The following is a 22,815-nucleotide window of genomic DNA, read 5'->3' as shown; positions in this document are numbered from 1 at the left end:
GTAAGTTTGAATTAAGCACGCTAAATAACACTCAAAGTGGATATTAAGAGTGTTTTTTGCAGAACAAGTTTATAATTCGTAGGTTAAAAATATAATTCGTAGGTTAAAATTCGCTTAGTGGGGTTGCCTTTAGCAGCTCAACTTGCGTGGCGCCAAAACCAAGCCTAATTTCAGTTGGTAGAAAAAACGTTTTTTCATGCAAGGCCGAATAATTTATTTAGAAAAAATATAATTTATCCCACCTTACCCACTATCTTGCACCTTCGCCTACATATTGTTGTTACACCAAGTTAGTTGATATATTTTAATTAGTGAGGTTCAACAGTCAAACTTGTACAGCGGATTTTCCTAAATGCTAGACCAATAAAAAAAATCAAAAATATAAGTGCTGAGCAGATATATTCATTCAAAAAACTATTATTACATTACTAAAACAAATTTCTACCCACTTTACCCACATCCTTGCACCCAGGGTTCTTGTATTAAGCAATGAAACTTGCAATACTTAGTGTCGTTGCGTTCCTTCTGCTCGGCTCCCAACACAGGGCCGCGGCGTCTTGGCTCCAGCGGTTCCGAGGACGCCGAGCTCCCCAGGTTACTAGGTCTATGACGTCACGGAAAAGCCCCCTGAGCTTCATGGCGCAAATCCAAGATCGAAAACGTCGCCAGGCCGAGCCCGAGGAACCACAAGCGGCTCCGAGCCTCGAGTATTTCTCCAACAGGAATCCCTTCTCCTACTCACAGAACGACTACTATGGAGCATCAAGCTCCTCCGGTACAAGCGGAGATAAAGATGCAACCGCTTCTTCATCATCAAGCGGGAGTTCACCTTCTTTATCCGCGAGTAATTACAACTTCCCGGATCGGATCCGGTACGCGGACCTCGCGGATCCATCGGCCACCAAGGCTCCAAGCAGGTCATCTTCGTCCTCTTCTTCTTCTTCCTCAAGTAGGAGTAGGAACAGAGGGAGCAGCTCTTCCACTTCTTCATCTGGAAGATACTCAGGAGCAACTTCAGGATCAACTCCAAATCAATTTACTCCTTATGGATCAACATCCGGGGTTTCACAGTACGGGGGTTTTGGGGCTGGGGCTGGAGCTGGGGGACCTTATGGGGGTCAACAGGGGTCACCATACGGAGGCGGGTACCCACAACAGCAGGGTTACCCCTATTCTGGGGGTTCCGGGGGTTATGGGGGAGGATACCAGGGTGCCTACACCGGGGGTGGGGCTTACTATGCTGGTGGGTCCGCAGGGGCTTTCCCCTACGGGGGCCAGCAGCAGTATGGGCTTAACCCTTACGCGCAAGCTTCACCCTATGGAGGTGGTGGGGGGTATTTTGGTGGGGGTCAGGGGTACAACCCTAGCCCGTACGCAGGGGAGCAGTATTATGGGGGACAGTCGGCTTATGGAGCAGGTGAGATTTTGTTATTTTCTTTGTTTATCTTAAAATCCTAACTTGAATATCAAAGCCCATCAGTTGTGGGCAGCATTTTGTAAACACTTCGGATATTTCTTTATTCATTTTCGATACTTTCATAATTGTTTTGTTTTCACTTTTTATAAGATAAGCTTGAACAATTTTGCACGTTGATATTTTTTTTTTTGGCAAACTAGCATTTTTTATTTTGTTTTGTTTTGTTTCCCAAATATAAATTCTGATTGAACAACACTCTGAACGCATTCTGTAAAAAAGAAACTTTTGACCAAGAACCTTAATGTTTTTTAAATTAACTTATTTGCCAAAAAGAAAAGACTGGGTAAAAACCTGTGACAATATTTGAAAAAATGAAAAAAAATCCTATTGTTTTTTAAATGTTTCCCTGGGACCAAATATTTTTAACCCCTTTAATGCTTTTAGCGGGAAAACCTCCAAAAGTACCTGGAGGAAAAAATACACAAGGTAATCGATGCCCGAACGACACCTAAGAGGCTTTTACACACCTCTTTAAACGTGAAAAAGTTTAAAATTTTCTCGAAACCCTGGGCCAATGCTTGTGTGCAAAAGACCTGGATTGCAAAAGACAGAATAAAGAAAACAGGGCCTTATGTTTATTTATTTTCGTAGCTGGTAAATAATTCTGTGAAAGCCTCTATATGTGAAAAAAGAATAATCTGACCGAAACTCATGAAATTTTTTAGAGATGACGTCACAAAGTTACGTCATAACGAAACGTCTTTTTGGGTGTTTAAATTTGATAATACCCTGACACCACCCCGGCCCTAACGTTCACATTCACAAAAAACTCCCCCTTAAAATATTCCGTGTTGATGGTACTAATAAAACCAGAAACCTGCACAACAAAACGCACGGAGTCTGAAACTCCTAAACGCAGGACAAGTAATAATCCATCAACGCGCTTGACTAAAACTTCTCCTTTTTTTCACAACAGACTCAGCCGGCCCGAACAAGTACGTTGTGTCAATGGAGCCCAAGTACAGCGCGCAAACTTACCAGCAAGGCAGACCCGTGTCTCCGTCTGGTGGGAGGGATATAAGGGTTGGCGGTTCATCTACAAGGATCTACGACGACCCCAGGGCAAGGCTGGGTTCGCTTAACTCCGACCGCATCTACAAAGGACACCTTCCGGACACTAACACTGGCGGTGAGGATAATGTTTTTGTGTTTTACTTAATGATAAGAAGCACTTTAGAGATTATTGTAGATTTGATCCTTATTTTAATGGACCTAAACACTTTATAACTTTATGTATATTCTTGTGTATTAACTTTTCTTCAATGTCATGCAGGAGAAAACAAACGTGGTAATATTCAATATTTTGCAAGTAATAAATTTTGATAAATGCTGTGGCCATGCCCCTCCAAAATAGATTTTTTGCCTATTTTCGTAAATGCAAATTAACTTTGTGACGTCATGTCTGAAAAAAATGTATGACCCCCCCTTAAAGCCAAAGTAATGTAGCTTAATAATGAATGTCAACGACATCATATTGATAAGACGTTACAATGCGAACTTGTATCACCATCGTTAATGTAAAATGGCGAAATGTTTGTCATTGGAGTTTCTAATCGTTCGGCGCGTTAAATAGATCAACAATGAAGCTAAATTTCGCTTGTTTACATGCACTTGCCTGACTGACTGGCTTTGTAGGTGGTGGTTCGTATGGTCAAGGCAGTCAATACGGAGCTGGTGGCGGTTATACCCAGTACGGACAAACTGGTTCAACCTCGGGACGCTATGGCTCACCATATGGCGGTTCATACGGGGGTGGAGGTTACGGCGATTCTGGATATCAAGGTGGAAGCTCTAGAAGCCAATACGGACAAGATGGATCACGATATGGACAGTATGACGTTTCACTGTTATTACTTTTAACGTTATTATTATTTACTTAGATTAACATAAGTTCTAAGTTGTTCTGCTCAGTTAAAATTCCGTCTGTTCTTCAAATATATGACCAAGCTATAAAATTAAATAGCACATTAGCGACGAAAAACCACGTCAATTGAACCTTCATATATGCGAAATTATAATACATACTGTATATAAAAACTTAGTAAAATCCCGTAGCGTTTTTATAGTAACAGTCATTTTTCAAGGTTGCCTTTTGTCTCGGCGGCGCCAGGTATTTATGCAGGGCACTTATGACGTGGTCACTTTTCAAATCAGGCTGTACTTTGCCTGTAGGACAACAGACCTGCATAGCCCGTTTGTAACGTGTAAAAACTGGCACTGAAGTATGCGTCATGTTAAAATTATAACCAATCGCTATTAAATCAGCTATATATATTATGTAGCGTAAAAATTGTATTTTAAATCTGCTACAGACAGAGTGGTTCAAGTTACGAACAAACTGACCCTAGTTATGGACAAGCAGGCTCTAGTTATGGACAGACAGACCCTAGTTATGGACAAACGGGTAGCAATCGTGGAAGTTTATCGTTGGTTCAAATGGAGGGAGAACCACGGACCTCTACTGGGATTGGAACTGACGAACAGCGGGCTCAGATGGCTAGATACGGGGCTTCAGGCAGCTCAAGCAGGTATTCCAAAGATTCTATATATCGGGTTAATATATTAAGGGCTTACTTTTAAAGTTACAACTCCAAGAAGAAAACAGTTACTCATCTTGGAGTTTAATTTTTTACAGCGACACAATAGTGAACTTCTAAGGTTTAGCATAAGTAGGTATTTCAATGATTCTAACTTCGGGTTAATATAATAAAGGCCTCACTTTAAAATTACCTCCAGCTAACAAAACAAATACTTATTCTATAATTGGATTTTAAACTTTTTGCAATGATATACTTGTAACTAGTAACTACTATAAAAGTTTACTTATTCTAGCACACTGTCCAGTTGTTAATAGTAAGTGGCGCGATTTTGGTTTTGCTTGTTTAAACAGTTTAGTATTATGTAGACAACGTCTTATCACACAGGGGCATTTTTTTACAATTCCTATAATTTAAAGTTTAGTTAAAAGTCTGAAACGATTTATAATGTTCATATCTATTTGTAGATGCAAATGAAAAAAAATACTTCGTATTAGGTATTGTTGTAAACTACAGTAGTCATTTTGAAATGACTTGAGTCCCAGTCACAGTCCAGTCTTTTCAAAAAAGCAACAGGCCAAGTACAAGTAAATAGTTTTTAAAGTCTATTCAATTCATTTTATTAAATCAAGTCAACTTGGAGTCAAGTCACTGACTAACGTCATTACAACACTGTTATTAGGTATGGAGGAGGCAGCAGTTATGGATCCAACTCCAGGAATCGGTACGGAAGCACAGGATCAAACAGTCGGAATCCCTATTCCTCGTCAACCTCCAGTAGATACGGTGATTCGAGGCCTTATGGGTCCGCAAGCGACAGATACGAAAGTTCCTCTCCTTCCATTTACGGGTCTCCTTATCAAACCGGCTCCCAAGGGTCTTCACCTTATGGTGGAGGTTCTTATGGTGAAGGCTCCTCTAGTTCCTATGGAAGAGGTGGCTCCTCGGGATCAAGCAGATACGACTCTTCATCCTCAAGAGGACAACAAGGGTCATCTTCCTACAGAGGTTCTGCATCGGGGAGATACGGATCGTCTAAAGGAGGATATGGAAGCTCTTCTTCATCAAGATACGGGCCTTCGTCTAAAGGAAGTGCAACTTCCAGGTACAGAGGATCTTCAACTTTATCACAAGGACAAGGATTCACAGGATCTTCCTCTAGATATGGATCTTCATCACAAGGAGATTACGGAGGCTCATCTACTTCATCAAGATTTGGGTCATATTCTACTAAAGGTGGATTCGGAGGCGCTTCTTCTTCAAGATTCGGCTCTTCTTCCACTAAAGGAGGATTTGGAGGTGATTCTTCTTCACGTTATGGAGATTCCTCATCAAAATTTGGATCTACAACATCAAGATTTGGGTCTTCTTCTGCAAAAGGAGGATTTGGGGGCGATTCTTCATCAAGATTTGGGTCTTCTTCGAAAGGAGGATACTCTGGCTCCTCAATTACCGGATTAGGTTCTTCTTCTTTAAACGGCGGCTCGTCTTCCGGGTTTTCCTCTCTAGGATTCCCTGACAGCGGAGGTTCGCCAGATTCATCTTACAACTACGGAACAATGGGAGGGGAACTTTATCCGACTGGAGGCTCTCCTTACGGGGACTTTCCCAAGTCCAGTGCGTCCTTTGGCCAGGAAAGCGGAGGTCCGAATATCTTCGGAGGAAGACTTGGCTCAATCGGAGCAGGAGGAGACGAGATTCCGTCCGATACTTCCAAGATGACCAAGGAGGAGATGGAGAAAGCGGCTGCGGGATTCTCAGGAGCGTCTTCTCTAGGATTATCGGATCGCGGAAGTCCCTATGACAACTACCCGTCGCGTAACTCATACACAGGAGGACAATCTTCTTCAGGGAGCGCCTACAATCCCTCCTCATCTGGTGGAAGTTACCAGGGTGGTAATTTCCCAGCTGGACATGGAAGTGTGTCCGGAGCCCAGGATCAGGACGCAGGATCCAGTTCCTATGGCAACGGCTACGGTGACGCCGGGGCTGGTTCCCCATTGTTGGTTTCCCGGTTCCCTGCCGGTCATGGAAGTGTGTCCGGATCCCAGAATCAAGCAGGACAATCTTCTACTTCTTCTTCCTCTTCAGGAAACGCCTACAATCCGTCGTCAGCAGGCGGAAGTTACCAGAGCGGTAATTTTCCGGCCGGACACGGATCTCAGAATCAAGGAGGACAGCCGGACTCTAGTTCCTATGGCAACCAGTACGGAGTCTATCCGGACGCCGCTGGGAGCCAAGCTGGAGTCCCGGATTCGAGTAAGTTTTTTTGTAGTTTTTTATCTGACTAAAAAGCTATAAATGCGCCCAAAACCATCATATATTATCGTCAAAACAACTTGAAGTTGTTAAAATACCATGTAGGTGGTCACAAAACATTAATAACCACTGACTTTGGGTCGCACAAACACATCACAAACAACAAAAAACTTTTGTAGGTGTTAATTTAAGGTTAATGATGACATATTAGTTGTGTATATTTTGTTGCTTTGTTTGTGCAACTTGGGTTCGTAGGACAAATTAACAAATAAATCAAAAATCCCTTTAATTGCCGCCTTTATTTTATTAAACAGCAAGCAATGGTTTTTATGCAAAGCATTGCATTGCCTTATTGCCATATTACCTTTCCTTTAATAACGCCAAAACTGCGCTGGTCGCTTCTTTTGTTTTGCAACGTCATCAAGTGACGTCACATCCCAAAATGGTGCTGAGTAATGGTAAACGTTTTGCTGTGTTACGTTTATATTGTTGTGGTTTAATTAAACGCATTATAACTTGGTATAAGGATCTAAACTAAATTCATTTTATCCAGGTTATTCCAACTTTCCTGCCGGCCACGGGACCGTTGCAGGGGAATCACCTTACCCAGGAGGGGGCTACGGTGGGTACGGGAACCAAGGCGACCCGTCGGTTGTCAACGGCGCTGGGGGTGCAGAGGCCCCAAAAAAACCCTATTCCAACTTCCCAGCAGGTCATGGAACCGTAACAGGCCAACAAGAGCGGGAAGGTCAGTCGGCGTTCAGTAACTACTTTGGTGGAGACAGTCAAGGCCAGGCCGGTTCAGCAGGGGCTGGGGCTGGGGCTCAATACCCAAGTTATGGGGCTGGAGCAGGGGTTGGGGCCGGTTCAGCTGGAGCTCAATACCCAAGTTATGGGGCTGAGCAGGCTTCTAACGGGAGTTCTCCCGGGGGTTACGGGGGTTGGGGCGATGCCGGGGCGTCTGGGGCTGCTACTTCTTCACCCCAGGAAGACGCCGATGCCTTCAGCAGATGGTGGCAGAGTTCCGGGGCCGCGGGAAATCCCCAGGATGCGTCGGCCGGTGTCGGAGGTCAAAGGTAAGATTAGTTAAGCTGAAATTTAAAAGGAATAATGTGTCGCATTGATGTGACGTTTCAATTTAAGTCAAGAAATCTATTTCGATGTGCAGTTGCAAAGAAACAGTTGAAAACAATTAAGCTGTGGATTGATTCTCTTACTTGAGGCAATATCTCGCCAAAAATATTTTTTAATTAATTTTAGGTTCTCACGAGTTATTTATCACACAATAACTGCAAATATAATTTTCTTTTTGTTTTTACCAGCTCTCAATTCCCGAGCGGAGATTCTTCAAGCAGATCTAGAGGCAGACAGGTTGGAAAATAAGTTATTTTATTTTTGCTTAATTCCTTACAAGTTCCATAATTCGTAGATTATTGCGAGATTTTTAGCAAAACGCTCGCGGTCCGGTCCGACACTAATTACGTTATTAATATGTTTAAACAAGAAAAACGGAAGAGTTTAAAGTTAATGTTTAAAGAAAACCGATATTTGACTTCATTCAGACAATAACTTTTAAGTTACAATCACCACGAAGTTTTTCACACATGTATGACTGTATGTGCTCTATTATAGAACATTTCTTAAGAAAGCCACTTGTCTTTACACAAACGACGGAAATAACCATATTAATGTTTGTAAAAAGCCGTCTTTGTTTAATTTTATATTTTTAAAAGTTAACTTTGCGCAACGACAAAGTGTATTGTATTGTTGACAAGCTTGCTTCAGTAGGTCAAGGTGGAAAACTATTATTACTTCGCTGCATAATGCGGCACATGGTTGAAGTGATTTAAGGTTTAACTTTATCATACGAGGTTTCTGACTCATACGCCATATGGTTTATTTAGTTTAACATAAAACTATTTTTCAGGATGTGCTGGCCAATCCAATCTCTCCATTAGTTCCAGGATCTCAAGGTAACAAAGTTTGTAGTGATCCTTTACCCAAGTGTGCTTAAGTCACTGTCTAACTTGAGTTAAGCCAAATATGCAACATCGTCAGAGCTTCTCAACTTTTTCGTGACGACCCAAATACTAAAATAGAGGAGCTTTGGCTTTCACTTTTTAATGTACAAATGTACAATGTAGAGATTGTTGATCAATATTTAAAAGCAATTTCTTCAAATGCAAAACACACTATCTATTGGATGTAAAACGCTTTTTTAATAGAAACTACTTTAAATGACACAATTGTAGTGTTCTGAATATGTTGCATGTTATATTACCTAGTGAAAATATTTTTTATATTGCAGACACCCAAATACCTTAACCAAATGTTTTCTAACAGAACAAAACACAGGACAAATAAATAAACTTTTATTTAATATGATCGACGTCTTCGTAATTGTGCGACTACTTTTACAAATTTTGGAGAACTTTTGCTCAGAACTTAATAAATCTAATCATGTGAAGTCCTGGGATCGGCGACCCAACAATAATAATTAATCGACGAAACAGTTTTTGGTCGCAACCCTAAGATTGAGAAACACTGAACTAAGTTAATTGCTTTATTTGAATAATGTTTTACAGTAAATAAATTTCCGGAAACGTTGAACCCCGCAATAAATTCGTTTTTCTTTGTCAAAGTTTTTGCTTACCTGAATTTAAAAGAGTTAAAATTCAACATTTAGGCATTTAATTTTGATGAAAATGCAATTACGTATTAACTGCATATGGAAATGGCTGCGATTGGTGTCTTACATGTTTTATAAATAAAAAAACTGTATTTTACGTCACAGACCCTTCCAATTATGACGCGTACGATTATGACGGGCCTCCGGATCCTGCCAGTCCGAACCCGGGCGGATTTGCTTTACCCAACCTTGCTCAAGGCGATAATAACCAGGGAGCTATCGTGCCAAACGCGCCACTTGGTGGCGAGTCTGTAGTAAACGCCTTGCCGCAAGATGTCGGTAGAGAGGAAGCGAGTAAGTATCCAGCAGAAAGTTAATAAAATCGTTTGATACATGGATTAAATTGGATCCATTCGAATATTTACCATTGAACACTTGAAATTATGTTGGATACTAAAGTAAATACCAAAAAAATAGCACAAAATCAGAAATACTGACTTATGTAAGATTTTGTTTTTTTTAAGTGACAAATTTATTTGTTAGTAAAACGGTTTTTGTAACTCAAAGTGTCACGCAGAGGCACACTCAATGTTAAATAAGGTTGTTCAGCTCATTTCATTTCTCGAATAGCATTGTAATTGCTTTTTAGATGTACGTCCTTCGATTTTGCCGCTGTTCAATCCAAACTTTGTGCCAGATGAAGGTAAGCAAACTATATTTGAGGATAATTAGGGAAAAACATTTCTCGCACTACAGTCTCTACCACAACAAAATGGCACCGAGTATGTGATCCTTTACCCGGTAATTGAAGTATAAAGGAATCGCTATCCTATCCCATACTATTTAAATAGACCACTCAACAAAATACTTGAAAAGTCGCGCACAACCCGTTACAGTAGCCTACCAATGATAGTGAATAACTAAAATTTAGTTTAAATCTCCTCTGGTAAATCATCTCATGGCCAGCAGCAACAGTTCACGTTAGTATTTGTTTAAAAAAATAGTCAACCGACTGCTTTCTAATATTTTCAAGTTTTTCAAAATGCAAAACGACTTATTCCGTTACAGGCACTTGGTATCGGTCTTTTTATCCGATTCTATATTATCGGACACACAAACGTCATCATGAACACACGTCATCATAAACATACGTCAGCACAAACATCATACAAGTCAGCAGAAAAAATTGGTCCCTGAAAAATTTTATCCATGTCGCCAGAAAACTTACGTCACCAGATATCACATTTACATCAGCAAAAGATTGCGTGACTAAAAAATATACGTCACTAAAGACTTCATATACGTCACTAAAAACTTCATATACGTCACTAAAAACTTCATATACGTCAGAAGAAAAAATCCAAAAAAAATAAAAATAAAAATATGAAAAATCAATAATTGATTCGTGCGCAGTTTCTTTTTCTCTTCCAAGGCTTGATCTAATCTGACTCCATACTTGCTGTTCCGGGTCGTTACGTCACTGAAAAACTTCATATACGTCACAAGAAAAAATCTTAATGAAAAAATCGATTTTCGTTCAGTTCCTGATTCTGCTGACCCAAGCGACGCGCAAGTAAATGTTGAGGGAAATCCCCAAGACCCCTACGTGCCCCAAGCCCCCGCTGAGGGGGGAAGCTCCTACGTGCCTCTAACCCCCTCAGAGGGGGGAAGTCCCTACGCGCCCCAGCCTGGTGATGACGACACAGTTGAAGTGATTTCGGATCGACAATTCGCTGAGCGCAATTCCTCGGCCTACTTGGGGCCAGTTGGGCCAGCTGGGGCCCAAGGTGGGGCCGGGGGAGGAGGGACACTCATCTCACGGCACCCCGAACCAGGTAGGTCACTGTTATTCTTTGTTACGTCACATAATAGACACGAATCGGGCGCTGGTTTACAATCCTACCACATTTTTATCCGGGCTTAATACGGCTAGCATTATTTGGATTATGTTGAGAGTGAGGGTTCGGGTGGGTCAAGTATTGGTATTATATTTATTCTCTAATATTTATATATTTCTTACAATTTCAACATTGACTATTAGTTTCGTTAGTGTAAAAACAAGTAGTAGAATTGTAGACAAGCGCCGCCCGAATCAAATACAATCTCTTCAAATGTTTTTCTTTAAATATAACGTTTACATTGGAGCATAATGGTTGGAGGTTGTAGCAAGGCGTAATAAGAATATCAAAGCCCATACAGAAGTAGGTTGCATTTTGGACGTTTCGAATAACTCTTTAAAAAAGAGTTATTCGAAACGTTTAAAATGTAAACTACTTCTGTATGGGCTTTGATGTTCTTATTACGTATAACTTTTTTTTACACCGTTTGATATTCACTTAAAATGCGAAGCGACAGTAAGGTTGTGTTACTGAGTAATAACGTGTTAAGCCCCAGTCTGATATCTGATGAACTTTTTGAGATAATAAAAAAGGCTAAGTTTGTTAAACTTTCGTTGGATAGAGTGCCACAGTGCAGAGGACGCTATTTGTCTGTAAAGATGCTAAAAGATCGCAGGGACATACGAGAAAGACAGAAGAGATCGGGCGAAGCGCGAAAACATTCCGTTTTAGTAATTAAAACAGACTAAAAATAGAGGTTGGCGGGGACATGACTAGATCCGTCCGTGCAAAAAGTGTTTACGATAGAACCAAACATGTAGAAAGTCGCTTTTTTTGCTTATCTTATGCATTTTATTGAAAATAAGCCGCGGGCCGGATTAAATTGCTTGGCGGGCCGTATGTTCCCCAGGTCTGCTCTAGAGTCTAGACCAGCGCCGACTTTAGCTGTATTTAAAATGGCTTGTTTTTAACACTGGGGCTAACTGTCGAAGCAGAAACTCGTGTTTCCTTGCAGTCGAATTACTTCCCGATCTGCATCTTGACAAGCGAATGCTGATCTCTAGTTTTATACTTGATCGTGTTGCGAGCGACCAACTTGAATGCGCCCGTGATGAAGGATGTCTCTCGCCCGTGTTTCCTCACGCAAGGACCAGGTATTTATAATGGAAGTTGAGTAAAATTTATCCGAGGTTATATATCAGAGTTGTAAATAAAGGACCTAGGCCCAAGTCAAGTATTTTAGAATAAATGACAAATCGCAGTACGAGTCACCGGTTGCCTAAGTCCCATTCGGGAACACACAATAAGACCTAAAAAGCAATAAGACCTAAAGCATCGGAATAAGGTCTAACAGGCCAAAATAAATGTATGTAAAGGGTATGGGACGATCGGGAGCCATCGGTGTTGCATCGGCCGTTTTGGTGACGACGTTTGGGTATTTCAGCACCAAATTTTGGGGGTTATTGGTGGGTAATGGGTGGGGTTAGAAAATGGGTTAGGGTTGAAATTATTAGAGGAGTTAGTGGTGCACTTAGGGGTGGGGTTTGGGGCTTGCTAAATGCTGTGTAGGCCCCCTGCCATTTAGTTGTTATTCCGACGATTTAGGTCCTAATCCGATTTTTTGTATTACGACTAGTGCGTATTAGTCCTATTTTGCTCTTATTCCGAAGTGTGTTTTATTCCGACGTTAGTGTTGTTCTTATTTTGGTCTTATGGCTGTGGTTCGTCCCATTCAAGTCATCATTAGAGAAAGTCAATCCGATTTATAAGCATAACTCAAGTAAAATATATCATAAACGTAACGTACCGTATCAATTGACTTTGCAGGCAAAAATAAAGATAACTAACCGAATTTTAAAAACAATGATTACCTAAAAACCTTTATTTTAATTTTAATAAGTCATTAGTTTGAAAGACTTAAGTCAAATCAAGTCATTTTGACCAACAGATTTAAGTCAAGTCATTTGAATTTAGTGACCTAAGTGCACTTCAATCAAGTCATTAACTTAAGTCATTACAACACTGCTATATTTTCCCACTTCAACAAAAAACTCTTTCAACTTTACTAGGCTGGAGCACTCAAGCTGTCAGAATTTTTTTTTGAATAAAATAATCTGAATACAAATGGTAAAATACAAACTATTCTGGCTGCCGATAAAGTTTAGAAAATAAGTGGAGATTAATTCCAATTATTAACTTAACTATACTTTACTGATAGTTTTAATTGTAAAATTTAATCAAATATGGCTTTTGACAGGTTAAAAAAACTTTTTTTTTAATATTAATTTGTTGTTTAACTAAGGCAATGTGTTTATTGTGTTTCTAAATAGTGTGTGTTTGGTAAGTCATGTACTTTGAATAGAAGCATCTTTTATATTTAATGCCCTTACTTAAAAACTTATATTATTGTGATAATCAAGGTAAAACCTGTGGATTTTTTTAATTTTTTCAAATTATAATTTAATTTAGACTTTTATTCTTCTATACAACAAAACCTAGATTAATTTTTCTTTATTTAGGTATTGAGCATGAAATTGAATTGTGGTCAAATGGTAAATATTTGTAAAAAAATTATATACAGACAATCCCAAATCTTTAAACCAATAAGGAAAGACAGATTTCTTTGGATCATAAAAATGAGAATTTATTTTTAGGCGTTTGCTGAAATTTGAAACTACAGTACGGAATATTGGGGAAAAAGCATTCTTACCTAATTTAGATAAGTCACAATGGAAGTTTCACGCATGTCATAAGTAGGTTAAAAAAACTCTTTTTACCTTATTTAAAAATATATATTAACTTATTCACCTTTGGAAAAATATGTAGCAGATTATTCAATCAATCAACTTATTCTTTAAATCTATTTTTCTACATTATGAAAATATAAATTTTTTGTTAGAGTGATGTCCCCTAACTCTAATCTTATGTATAACGCCCTAATAAAGAATGTTATTTTATGCAGAAACTTAATATTTCATATATTGATGTAGCAACCATATAAAAAACAACAGGCACATACAAATACATCTAAGTACTAGTTTCAACTGTAAATATACAATTCCATAATATAAAATAAAATATTCTATTGCAGACATAATCACAGCATGGCTGTGTTCTCTTTATACGACATTTTTAAAGTAAACTCAACTGCTGGAACCAGAGAAAAAATTGCAACCGGTCATAAGGCCAGTTTTTGTCTAGAGGACAGTCAGTGTTCTGGAGGAATAAAAAAGTAAGAAATCTTTTGATTTAGTATTCTAAACTGTTGTTCCTAAACGTTCAATAAACTAGGATTTTAAATACATATTTTAATTCATTATGATCCTATAATGCATAAAAGTCGTTTAACCATCACTACCGTACTAAATACTTTATGTAAATACGTACTGATTGGACAAATAATAAATCTAACTTTACTTTTCGTTCTATAAATTTTAGCACATATTTGGTTGTTTTCTTGCAAGAATGATTGGTTGCTTTGCAAAGTAGTTTAAAAAACAACTTAAAATATGTTCTTGAATTTATATTTTGCAAGCATGATTGGTTGCTCTGTTATAAACATTTGAATTGTAGGTTTAATTGCGACAACGGGGTACAAGGAATTTCTCCAAACTGCCAAGACACATACAAAGCTTCTATTGATTGTCAGTGGATTGATGTTACAGGCGTCACTCCTGGAGAATACACTATGAGGGTAAAAATCGACTGAAATGTTTACTTTATTGAGAGAATAACTTAATATTTAACAGTATATTCAGTCACATACTTTTAGTGTTATTTGTTTTTAAAATTGTATTGAAAGAACAGCGAGAGACTTGAAAGACCTACTTGTTGTAATATTGTCTGGGAAAAGTAAACATTTATTGATTATAAGTTCTATACCCATATTATTTATTAAATTTACATTGCAATTTCAAATATAAGTAAAAACAGAGAATGATAAACTGTCTTTTGAAATACAATTTTTTTAAATCCAGCCTATTGACATTTTATAGAATTTTTTGATGTTTTAGGAACACCAAAAACATTAATCAGAAGAGGTTGCACAACTTACAACTCACTTTTATATGAAAGTCTAATTTAGTCTTTTCTTGCATATATTGATTCTTCCATTTGCATGTTTTGCAGGTTGCCATCAATCCTCATAGATTGGTTAAGGAAAGCAACTTCAGAAATAATGCCATTGAATGCAAGGTTCTTATAAAAACGCACTCTGCTGATGTGTGGGCCTGTTTATACAAAGAACTTCAACTGTAACAATAAATTCTCCTTGCATTGGTGGAGCATTCATCTTTTAAGCACTTGGGAATATTTACACATAATATAGCTTACATATCTCCTGCTGTAATTAATTTTATAAATTATGCTGCATTGGTATTTTATTTGCGCTTATGTCATTGTTCAGTGTTACATACAAGATGATACTTTCAATGACCTGCTTTACCATGTAAAAAGTTGTCCAGGGACCTTTTACCCAGGTACAAAAAATGGAAAAACTGTTTGAAGAAACGTAATGACAAGAAAGTCGTGTAGTAAATTAAAATGGAACTTTTTTCTAGTTTATGCAGATCATATTTGTGTGACATTTTCGTTAAAACTGTATGCTCTATTTGATTTATAAACCTACCCTTCACCTTTGTTTATGTAATAAATACATATTTCTTCATATACATGTATTTAAGCTGTAAGAGTTCCACTTTAAATTGTGCAAATAGTTTCATATGCGTTTTTGGCATGGACATTCTAGGTTTAAAAACTATAAATACAAAACATTAATTTTGGATGTTTATTGTGTCAGAGAATGTGTTGTAAAATATGTTGTTTTTGTAAAGTATTGCATTCAATTGTCTTTGATTGTCAGTAAAAAAATATGTTTATTTGTAAAGCAGTGCTGTTTTGAAAGGTGTCACCTTAAAAGATAAAAAAAATAAAACATATTATTATGATTTTGGTGGTAATAAAGCGCTCCGCTATTTAATATGTGCAAGCCATAGAATTAGTGGCAATTCTGTGTATAAATTTGCTGTCTTACTTAAGAAAATCTTGAACTTAAAAAAGTGATTTTTATAGTAGCACATTATCAGTTGTCACAAAATTCAGCGAACAAATATAGAGAAATTACTAGCCTAAATAAATCCTTTTTGAGAAGAAAATGTTAAAAGGCATTCTTTTAAAAAGCAGCGGAACGACTATATTTAATATTTCTATCAGACAACATAATGAGAAAGTGAAAGATATCTAAAATGATCATAACAATATTAATTTTCTAAACGTTAAATTTGAAGTCCTTTTCTAATCCTGGTTAAAAAATAAAACTTATGAATGAAAACACTATGCAGAAATCTTTAACGTAGCTCGATAATTAATAAGCGTCAAATCCCAATAAGTTAAATATGAAGACAGAATTTTGACGTTTTGACATGCACAAAATTATCAGTTTAATGTGAGGTTTAGATATATTTCAGTCACAGTAACTTATGATGATACTAGTGACTATAGAAACGCCTTAATCAAGATGACTGATCTACTCGAACCTTTTTGGCTTTGTTTTTCATTATTCAGCTTCATATATTTTATATTTCGTACCTAAAAATCTCAAATTACCTCATAAAAAACACAAAAACAAGATTAAATTAAAATTTTTATTCACAAAGCGGTCAGTCGCTGTCATCAAATTTAATTTTCTTTCCCTGAAAAGCGTGGATTTTCTGTTGTTGTTTGCGCGCCTGACTGGCGAGCCACGACGGATGCATTTTTTCTTCAGGGTTATTTTTATCTCCCTCAGATTTGCCAAAGTCAGTTTTCCGCTTGTCATTATTTTTAGGGTTCTTTTTTTCTTGGGTGTTTTCTCGCTGATTTCTGATATTGGGTCGCTTTAAAGAGTTGTTATCTTTGGGATTCCTGTTTTTGTCTGAACAAAGTAAATATATTAGATTGATGACAATAACATTCACCGATTATTAACTACACCAACTGCAAAAATTTACAGTTTCTTTCAATACGTTGTAATAATTAGGAAGTTTCAAAGCATACTACCTTGGGAGTCTAATTCTTAGGTTACAATATTCTACTGAAAACATCCACAGTATTCACTTTATTTTAACTTATTTAAGGTAATAATGACCACATAATAATTTGCATTTAAAGACAAGAAACTAAATGAGAATTAAAAAGTTTTTGTTACAAGGCAAGGGTACCAAAATAATAGATACTCAGATATCCAATTAATGTGGTGCGGCATTTTGTCAATAGATATATTGTTTTTAATTTCAATTAAAGTTAACGACAATTTTTTTCAATCCTTACTATTTTTTGAAATCTCATCAGTGCCTCCGTATAACTTTTTCCGTTCTCTCTGTCCAAGTCGATTCTTTTTTCCAACTAAACAGCAAGCTATTAGGGTAACATTAAAACTTAAAGACAAAAATATTATTTTGTGTGGAAAGCAGAGCTGCAGAGTCACGAGTCGGATTCGGGACTCAGCGGAGTCGATTTGTTCGCTGGAGTCAGACTTGGGCAAGTGTGCATTACCAAATTTTGAAAACTGTAAGGCTGCAAACTGTACATTTAAAGGGACTCACATATGGGAGAATATTTTCAACCATATGACACCTCTATAAGTTGATTAATGTAATTTGTGGAATACAGGCTGTAGAGTAGTAACCATACTCATTACCTAACAAAATAGCACATTTGGCTAGAGTTAGACTCTTTATTTTTTATTTTAAGCGACTCGGCAGCCCTAGTGGAAAGTGTTTGTCATCTTACTTTACCGCGAGACACGTACCTGCTTTTTTAGGGTTAATTTTTGAGGTTGTATTTTTGGAGAGAGAGGTAACAAAGCAAGATCGAAAGGGAAAAGATTTTGTGATATCGGCCGTTGATTTCACCGTCTTCTGATCTTTGGTCTTCATGTCTAAATTAAACAAAAAACATATTCACTAAAACAATAGCACAAGTTTCACTAAGACAAAAAAGCATTTCAAAATACATAAAATTAATATCAAAACCCATATAGAAACCTACTCACATTAATACTTTTAAAATGGCCAATTTTATGTTTGATAAAAACCCAGATATAAAGATTGTACAGTGGTAATATAAATGTGTATTCTGTGTCCTTTTAGGTAACTTCAAATCATTAGCAAAAGTTTACGACAATGTCTATATCAGCCGTTTCCAAACTGGGGTCCGCGGACCAACTGGGTCCATACAGAAGTTTCAGAGGGTCCGCAATTAGAAGCTTTATATGCACAGAAATGATTGTATTTGATAATAAAGCTTTCTAGGGTACATTGGTCAGTTAATTGCAGCAAACAAGTGCACCCATACCATTACACGCTTAAGGTATTTGATAATTTTTGCTGTGTCTTTCATTGGTGTGGCTTTTGCATTTCTCCTATAGTATTCTTTGATTTTTATGATCCGCGAAATATCAAATTAATTGCAAAGAGTCCAAATTTTTAAAAAATTTTGGAACCGCTGGTCTATATTAAAATATTCTTTCTGAATACTTTCTTCAAGGTTAACAAAAACTTTTTTGCTTATAATTTTCTGATGGTAACAAAAAAATAGTGCCTCAATATTTGCTAAACTTATAAATGTTTTAATTTTTTTTCAATTTTTTGTTTAAAATTTCTACAAACTTGTATTACCATCATCTCCCAAAAAGAAAGAGTCTGTCACATCATCATTTTCGCCTTCTTTATCACTTTCATCATCCACTACATCCAGGTGCTCTTCACCGTTATGATAATCGTCTTCACTGTCACTGAAACCTTTCCCCACGTTCTCCCAAAGGTCGGCGATATCGTCGGTGTGTGTCACTTGCGACAAGTCGACGGCTGCCCTATGTAACATGTGTAGACCTTAGTTTTAATTGCAATGTTCAGCAAAACTCCATCATTCATCTTTTAAATCACCATGAAAATCACAAATCTGGATAATAGTTAAATTAATTATTATGTTTTACTCGATAATAAATAATATTAAATAAAATAAAAGAGTTTAACTGGGTAATAGTTAAAATTTAAGCTGGAAATATGACTTCTTGGGTGATCGAGAGTCACACTTGAGAAACCCTGGTTTAGACACCTAAGTAAAGTGATAAATTGGTTGATTTTATTTGGAAAAAAACAAAAGGAAAGATGCCTATTAGAGCAGCCGGTCGGTTCTATTAAATTCGGCTTATTAAAAATTTAGAATAGTTTTGATCTACAGTTTTTTAAATTTTGATTCCCAAATTGTTTATTTACTAAATATTTTTTTTGGTTTAACAAATGTTTAGTTTCAGCGAAGCTAAATACCTTTTTGGTTCCTCTATAGTTTTCTTTGTGTAGTATTCGGGCAAAACGACTTTTATCCCAGCTTCTTCAATTGTTTCTTCTTCCACTTGAGCCTGAGCACTTTTTGTTTCCAAAATAACGTCATTTGTTTCAATGTTTAACGTAACATCTTTTGCAACAGAAGTTTCCTTTGGCTTCTCGGGTTTATTGGTAATGGCAGAAAAATGTTTATCCTCTTGAGGACTGGAGACGGTTTCTGGGGGTGGTTCACTTTGAATAATGTCATAATCAGGTTCAGAAGCCTCTTCTTCGATCTCTTCAGCAGGTTTTTCATGATCACTGCTAAATATTGGTTCTTCTTTGTCTTTTGTAGATGTAGTTTCCACTTTTGTGCTTGAAGCTGAGTCAAAACAACAATTTTACAAAAACAAACGGTTAAAACCAGGGCTGGGGAGCCAGAGCCGGAGCTGGAGCCCGGAGCTAAGCATTTTCCAGCCGGAGCCGGAGCTGGAACCATTGTTATTATTTTTGTGGAGCTGGAGCCGGAGCCATTTTTATTATTTTTGTGGATCTGGAGCCGGAGCCGGAACCATTTTTATTATTTTTGTGGAGCCGGAGCCCTTTTTATTATCCAAAGGATATGAGTTTTATACTCCGGAACTGGAGCCGGAGCCAAAGGATTGAGTTTTACGACTCCGGAGCTGGAGCCGGAGCCATTTAATAATTGCCTGATGGCTCCGGAGCTGGAGCCGGAGCTAATGCTATTTTACGGTGGCTCCCCAGCCCTGGTTAAAACACTGAGTTTAAACTCTGTTCATGCATGAGATGTGTTGTTAATCGAAGTTTATCTGAGGCCAGAATCAAACATTGGTGTCCGCAAAGTTTTGTGGGTCATGTCATATTAACAACAATCTTACACAAAGTGTTTAAATGAAAATATTTGCAGGAGCAATCACACAAAAAAGGCCGGACCAAACAAAATGGTTGCTTTATTGAAGTTATTTACAAATATACAAAACCTAAACACACTTTAAATAAAACATATTGCCAAATTTGAATCTTGAAGCAAGACATTTTTGTTGTAAAACACAAAAGTGATAACAAATTGCTTTTGGAGTTTTAATTATCAGTTTTTTTTTGTAATATTAGAATCTTTTTTTAAATTTAGGACAAATGTTTGTGCTAAAGCATTTTTTACTAAAAAGTAATTATTACCCTCCAGTTTGGCAAGTTTGGTCGCAATCTTTATCGAAGTTGTATCTTCTTTCTCACTTCGAACAGAATCAAAACTGGACACTTGATTTTTTATCTCCTGCATTCTGCAACAAAAGTTCACAAAAATCTGTGATCAATATGAAAAATGACAATCCTAGCATGACACTAGAATGTTACACAAATTAAGCTTAAATGAAATGTAAAAATAAAACGTTGGTGTTTTAAAAGTCAAATTCAAAGAGTTTTTAAGATTCAAAAATGTGTGATAACCCTGGCTTATTCCACCAAGAGTTACATCATTAGCTTCCTAATTGAAATGCTACAGGTGATTTAATAACACCTAGCACCCATAAATAAAAAACAAAACAGATCTGATGTGATTTAGTAGGATAAATAAAGTAAGTAGTAATGTTACACAAATAGAATGTGTAAAAGATTTGTCGTTAGGCAGAAAATTATACAAACAATAAGTACATAAATCCAGATCACAAACTTTTAATCTTATCGCAAACATAAAATTATTTTTGTTTACTTTTCTTTGATAAACGGCACATCTCCAATTCGAATGCAAGCTCGGTCGTTCAGGGGTGCACTTAAGTCTTGGCTTATCTCTTGTAAAGTCGATGAAGAAGTAAGCAGAAACTTGAAGACAGCATCTGGTCTCAAGTCCTTCATGGGAAATATAAAAACATTAAATTTAATTTGACAACTGAAACAGTAGCATTCCATTATTGTTGTTGTGATATTGGAAGTAGGCTGTTATGAAGAAATAAGTCAAGGTGAGGCCAAGGCACACTATGTTTTTTTTTTTAAGATTACCTTAATCCAGTGGTTCATAACCGGGATGCCGTTTTTGCTCCATTCGTAAGTTTCTTAATAGAATTTTTTGTGTACGATAAAAGAGCAAAAAATTAAAAAGTTATTTTCAACCTTGTTGCACAGTTCATGTGCTGTTTCAATCTCGTTTATTGTAACGTTACACTTAACCACTTAGCAAAAATATGAGCAAGGGTGCCGCGAACTATTCAAATTTTTGTAGGATGCCGCAAGCAAAAACCAGTTGCAAAACAGTGCATTAATCTGTTGTCTGAGAAACATACAGAATTTTAATAAAAGTTGAAATAATATCACCCCAAGTTTAGGGTGAAAGTAACTAAACATAATCGCACTTTAATAAAAAATAAAAGTAAAAACAATTTTCAATGTACAACTTATCATGCCCTAAAAACATAAACAACAGTGCATTCACTATAATAATGATATTGGATTAGCGTAGGAGTAAATATGTTTAGCAAACCTTGATGATTTGTATTTCTTGAACCAAACGATTTGCGCGATTTGCATTTTTTGTTTTCTGGATATCTGTACCCCTTAAAATAAACAAACTGTAGATGAAATATTAAAAAATAACCAAAATACTGTCTATCACTATAATACATTACATAAACTAGCAAATTTTAATCTTCAATGATCCTTTAAACAAAACTTGTCTTCTACTATTAAACTTGTGTTGCTTGGATTATAGTTTGCAAATTAAACTTACTTTTTACTTCTCAAGTTTTTAATGTGGCGAACGAGTTTTGAAATGACGCGAACTTTTGCTCGTTTGAAGTCTTTTCGCATAAGAATCATCTGGAAGAAAAATCAGATTGCAATTACAAACGAATAAGTAATAAAATAATAACATGAGGAAATTGCGACAAACATTTTGTAGTTATTACAAATCGTACCTGGGAATTGACGTCCATAATAAGGCAATATGTTGTTACATTGAAATGATAAAATATTTCTAAAATCAATTTAGTGCTGTGAAAATCAAGAGTCACGAAATAAATTGTTTTTTATAAGTTTAACTACTAAAACAACGTTTTGAATATTTATAAAATTGTATCCTTATGCTTATGCAATTTGATATAACGGCGCTGGTCTAGAATCCTACCACAACGTTGAAATAATTATTAAGCAATGCATAATATGTGGGTTAGGGTGTCGGTTAGTGTTTGGGTGTGGGTAGGTTAAGTAATATTGTTTAACACTGTTACTGGACTCACCCAAACCCAAACGCTAACCGGCACCCTAACCCAAATAATGTTCGTTGTGGTAGGATTCTAGACGAGCGCCGATATAACTTTAACGTTATTACTTGACGGGTTAAGAAGGCACCAAAAGCTAGTCAGCAAATAATTTCTGGCAGATTATTTCAACGTCAAAATAAACTTAATTACGTATATTTTTTTCGAAAAAAAATTTTACCACCGTCTTGAGAATGGACTATGTTTCTTAGATTTTGAAAAAAAAAATTAATATTCGAAAAAATATTAATATTCAATATTAATATTCGCCATAAAAATTAAATTAAAAATTTCATCCCAGGTTGAAACTCATTTTTTTAAGTAGCGCAGGAGTAAACCTTTCCAATGATGCCTCGCTTGCTATAAATTTGTTGGGGAGTAAGGGTTTAATTCGGCAAAAACCGATATTAATATTCATGACATATCGCGATAATTTTTGAAAGTCTCTAGTACCCTTATTAAAAATCACAATCGAACGAAACTTTCACACGTTCATTTTCAAA

The 22,815-nt window shown here is 36.8% G+C and overlaps 2 protein-coding genes across 2 annotated transcripts; one reads left to right on the top strand and one right to left on the bottom strand.

The window, feature by feature from the left end:
* Positions 1-448: 448 nt before the first annotated feature.
* On the top strand, positions 449-15,010 carry LOC146137191 (uncharacterized). Its single transcript, XM_083393760.1, has 17 exons — positions 449-1,417; positions 1,862-1,903; positions 2,394-2,606; positions 3,113-3,308; positions 3,790-4,005; positions 4,697-6,273; positions 6,827-7,349; positions 7,596-7,644; positions 8,201-8,246; positions 9,068-9,256; positions 9,552-9,605; positions 10,444-10,737; positions 11,756-11,894; positions 13,395-13,493; positions 13,832-13,972; positions 14,314-14,434; positions 14,869-15,010. The coding sequence occupies exons 1-17, from the start codon at positions 490-492 to the stop codon at positions 14,995-14,997; spliced, it is 4,956 nt and encodes a 1,651-aa protein (XP_083249886.1). The 5' UTR covers positions 449-489; the 3' UTR covers positions 14,998-15,010.
* Positions 15,011-16,397: 1,387 nt separating this feature from the next.
* Positions 16,398-22,042, bottom strand: LOC146137190 (uncharacterized). The gene is made up of 10 exons (XM_083394157.1): positions 21,971-22,042; positions 21,784-21,872; positions 21,538-21,610; positions 20,773-20,909; positions 20,241-20,344; positions 19,047-19,425; positions 18,396-18,589; positions 17,528-17,656; positions 17,047-17,121; positions 16,398-16,651 (listed from the first exon to the last, which is right to left on the bottom strand). Exons 1-10 carry the CDS (start codon positions 21,986-21,988, stop codon positions 16,398-16,400), a joined length of 1,452 nt encoding a protein of 483 aa, XP_083250283.1. The 5' UTR covers positions 21,989-22,042.
* Positions 22,043-22,815: the final 773 nt, after the last annotated feature.

Source organism: Ascidiella aspersa, chromosome 7, assembly GCF_963924565.1.
Source record: "Ascidiella aspersa chromosome 7, kaAscAspe10.2, whole genome shotgun sequence".
Taxonomy (NCBI): domain Eukaryota; kingdom Metazoa; phylum Chordata; class Ascidiacea; order Phlebobranchia; family Ascidiidae; genus Ascidiella; species Ascidiella aspersa.
Note: the sequence above shows the minus strand (reverse complement) of the source record. Positions and strands in the feature narration are given on the sequence as shown.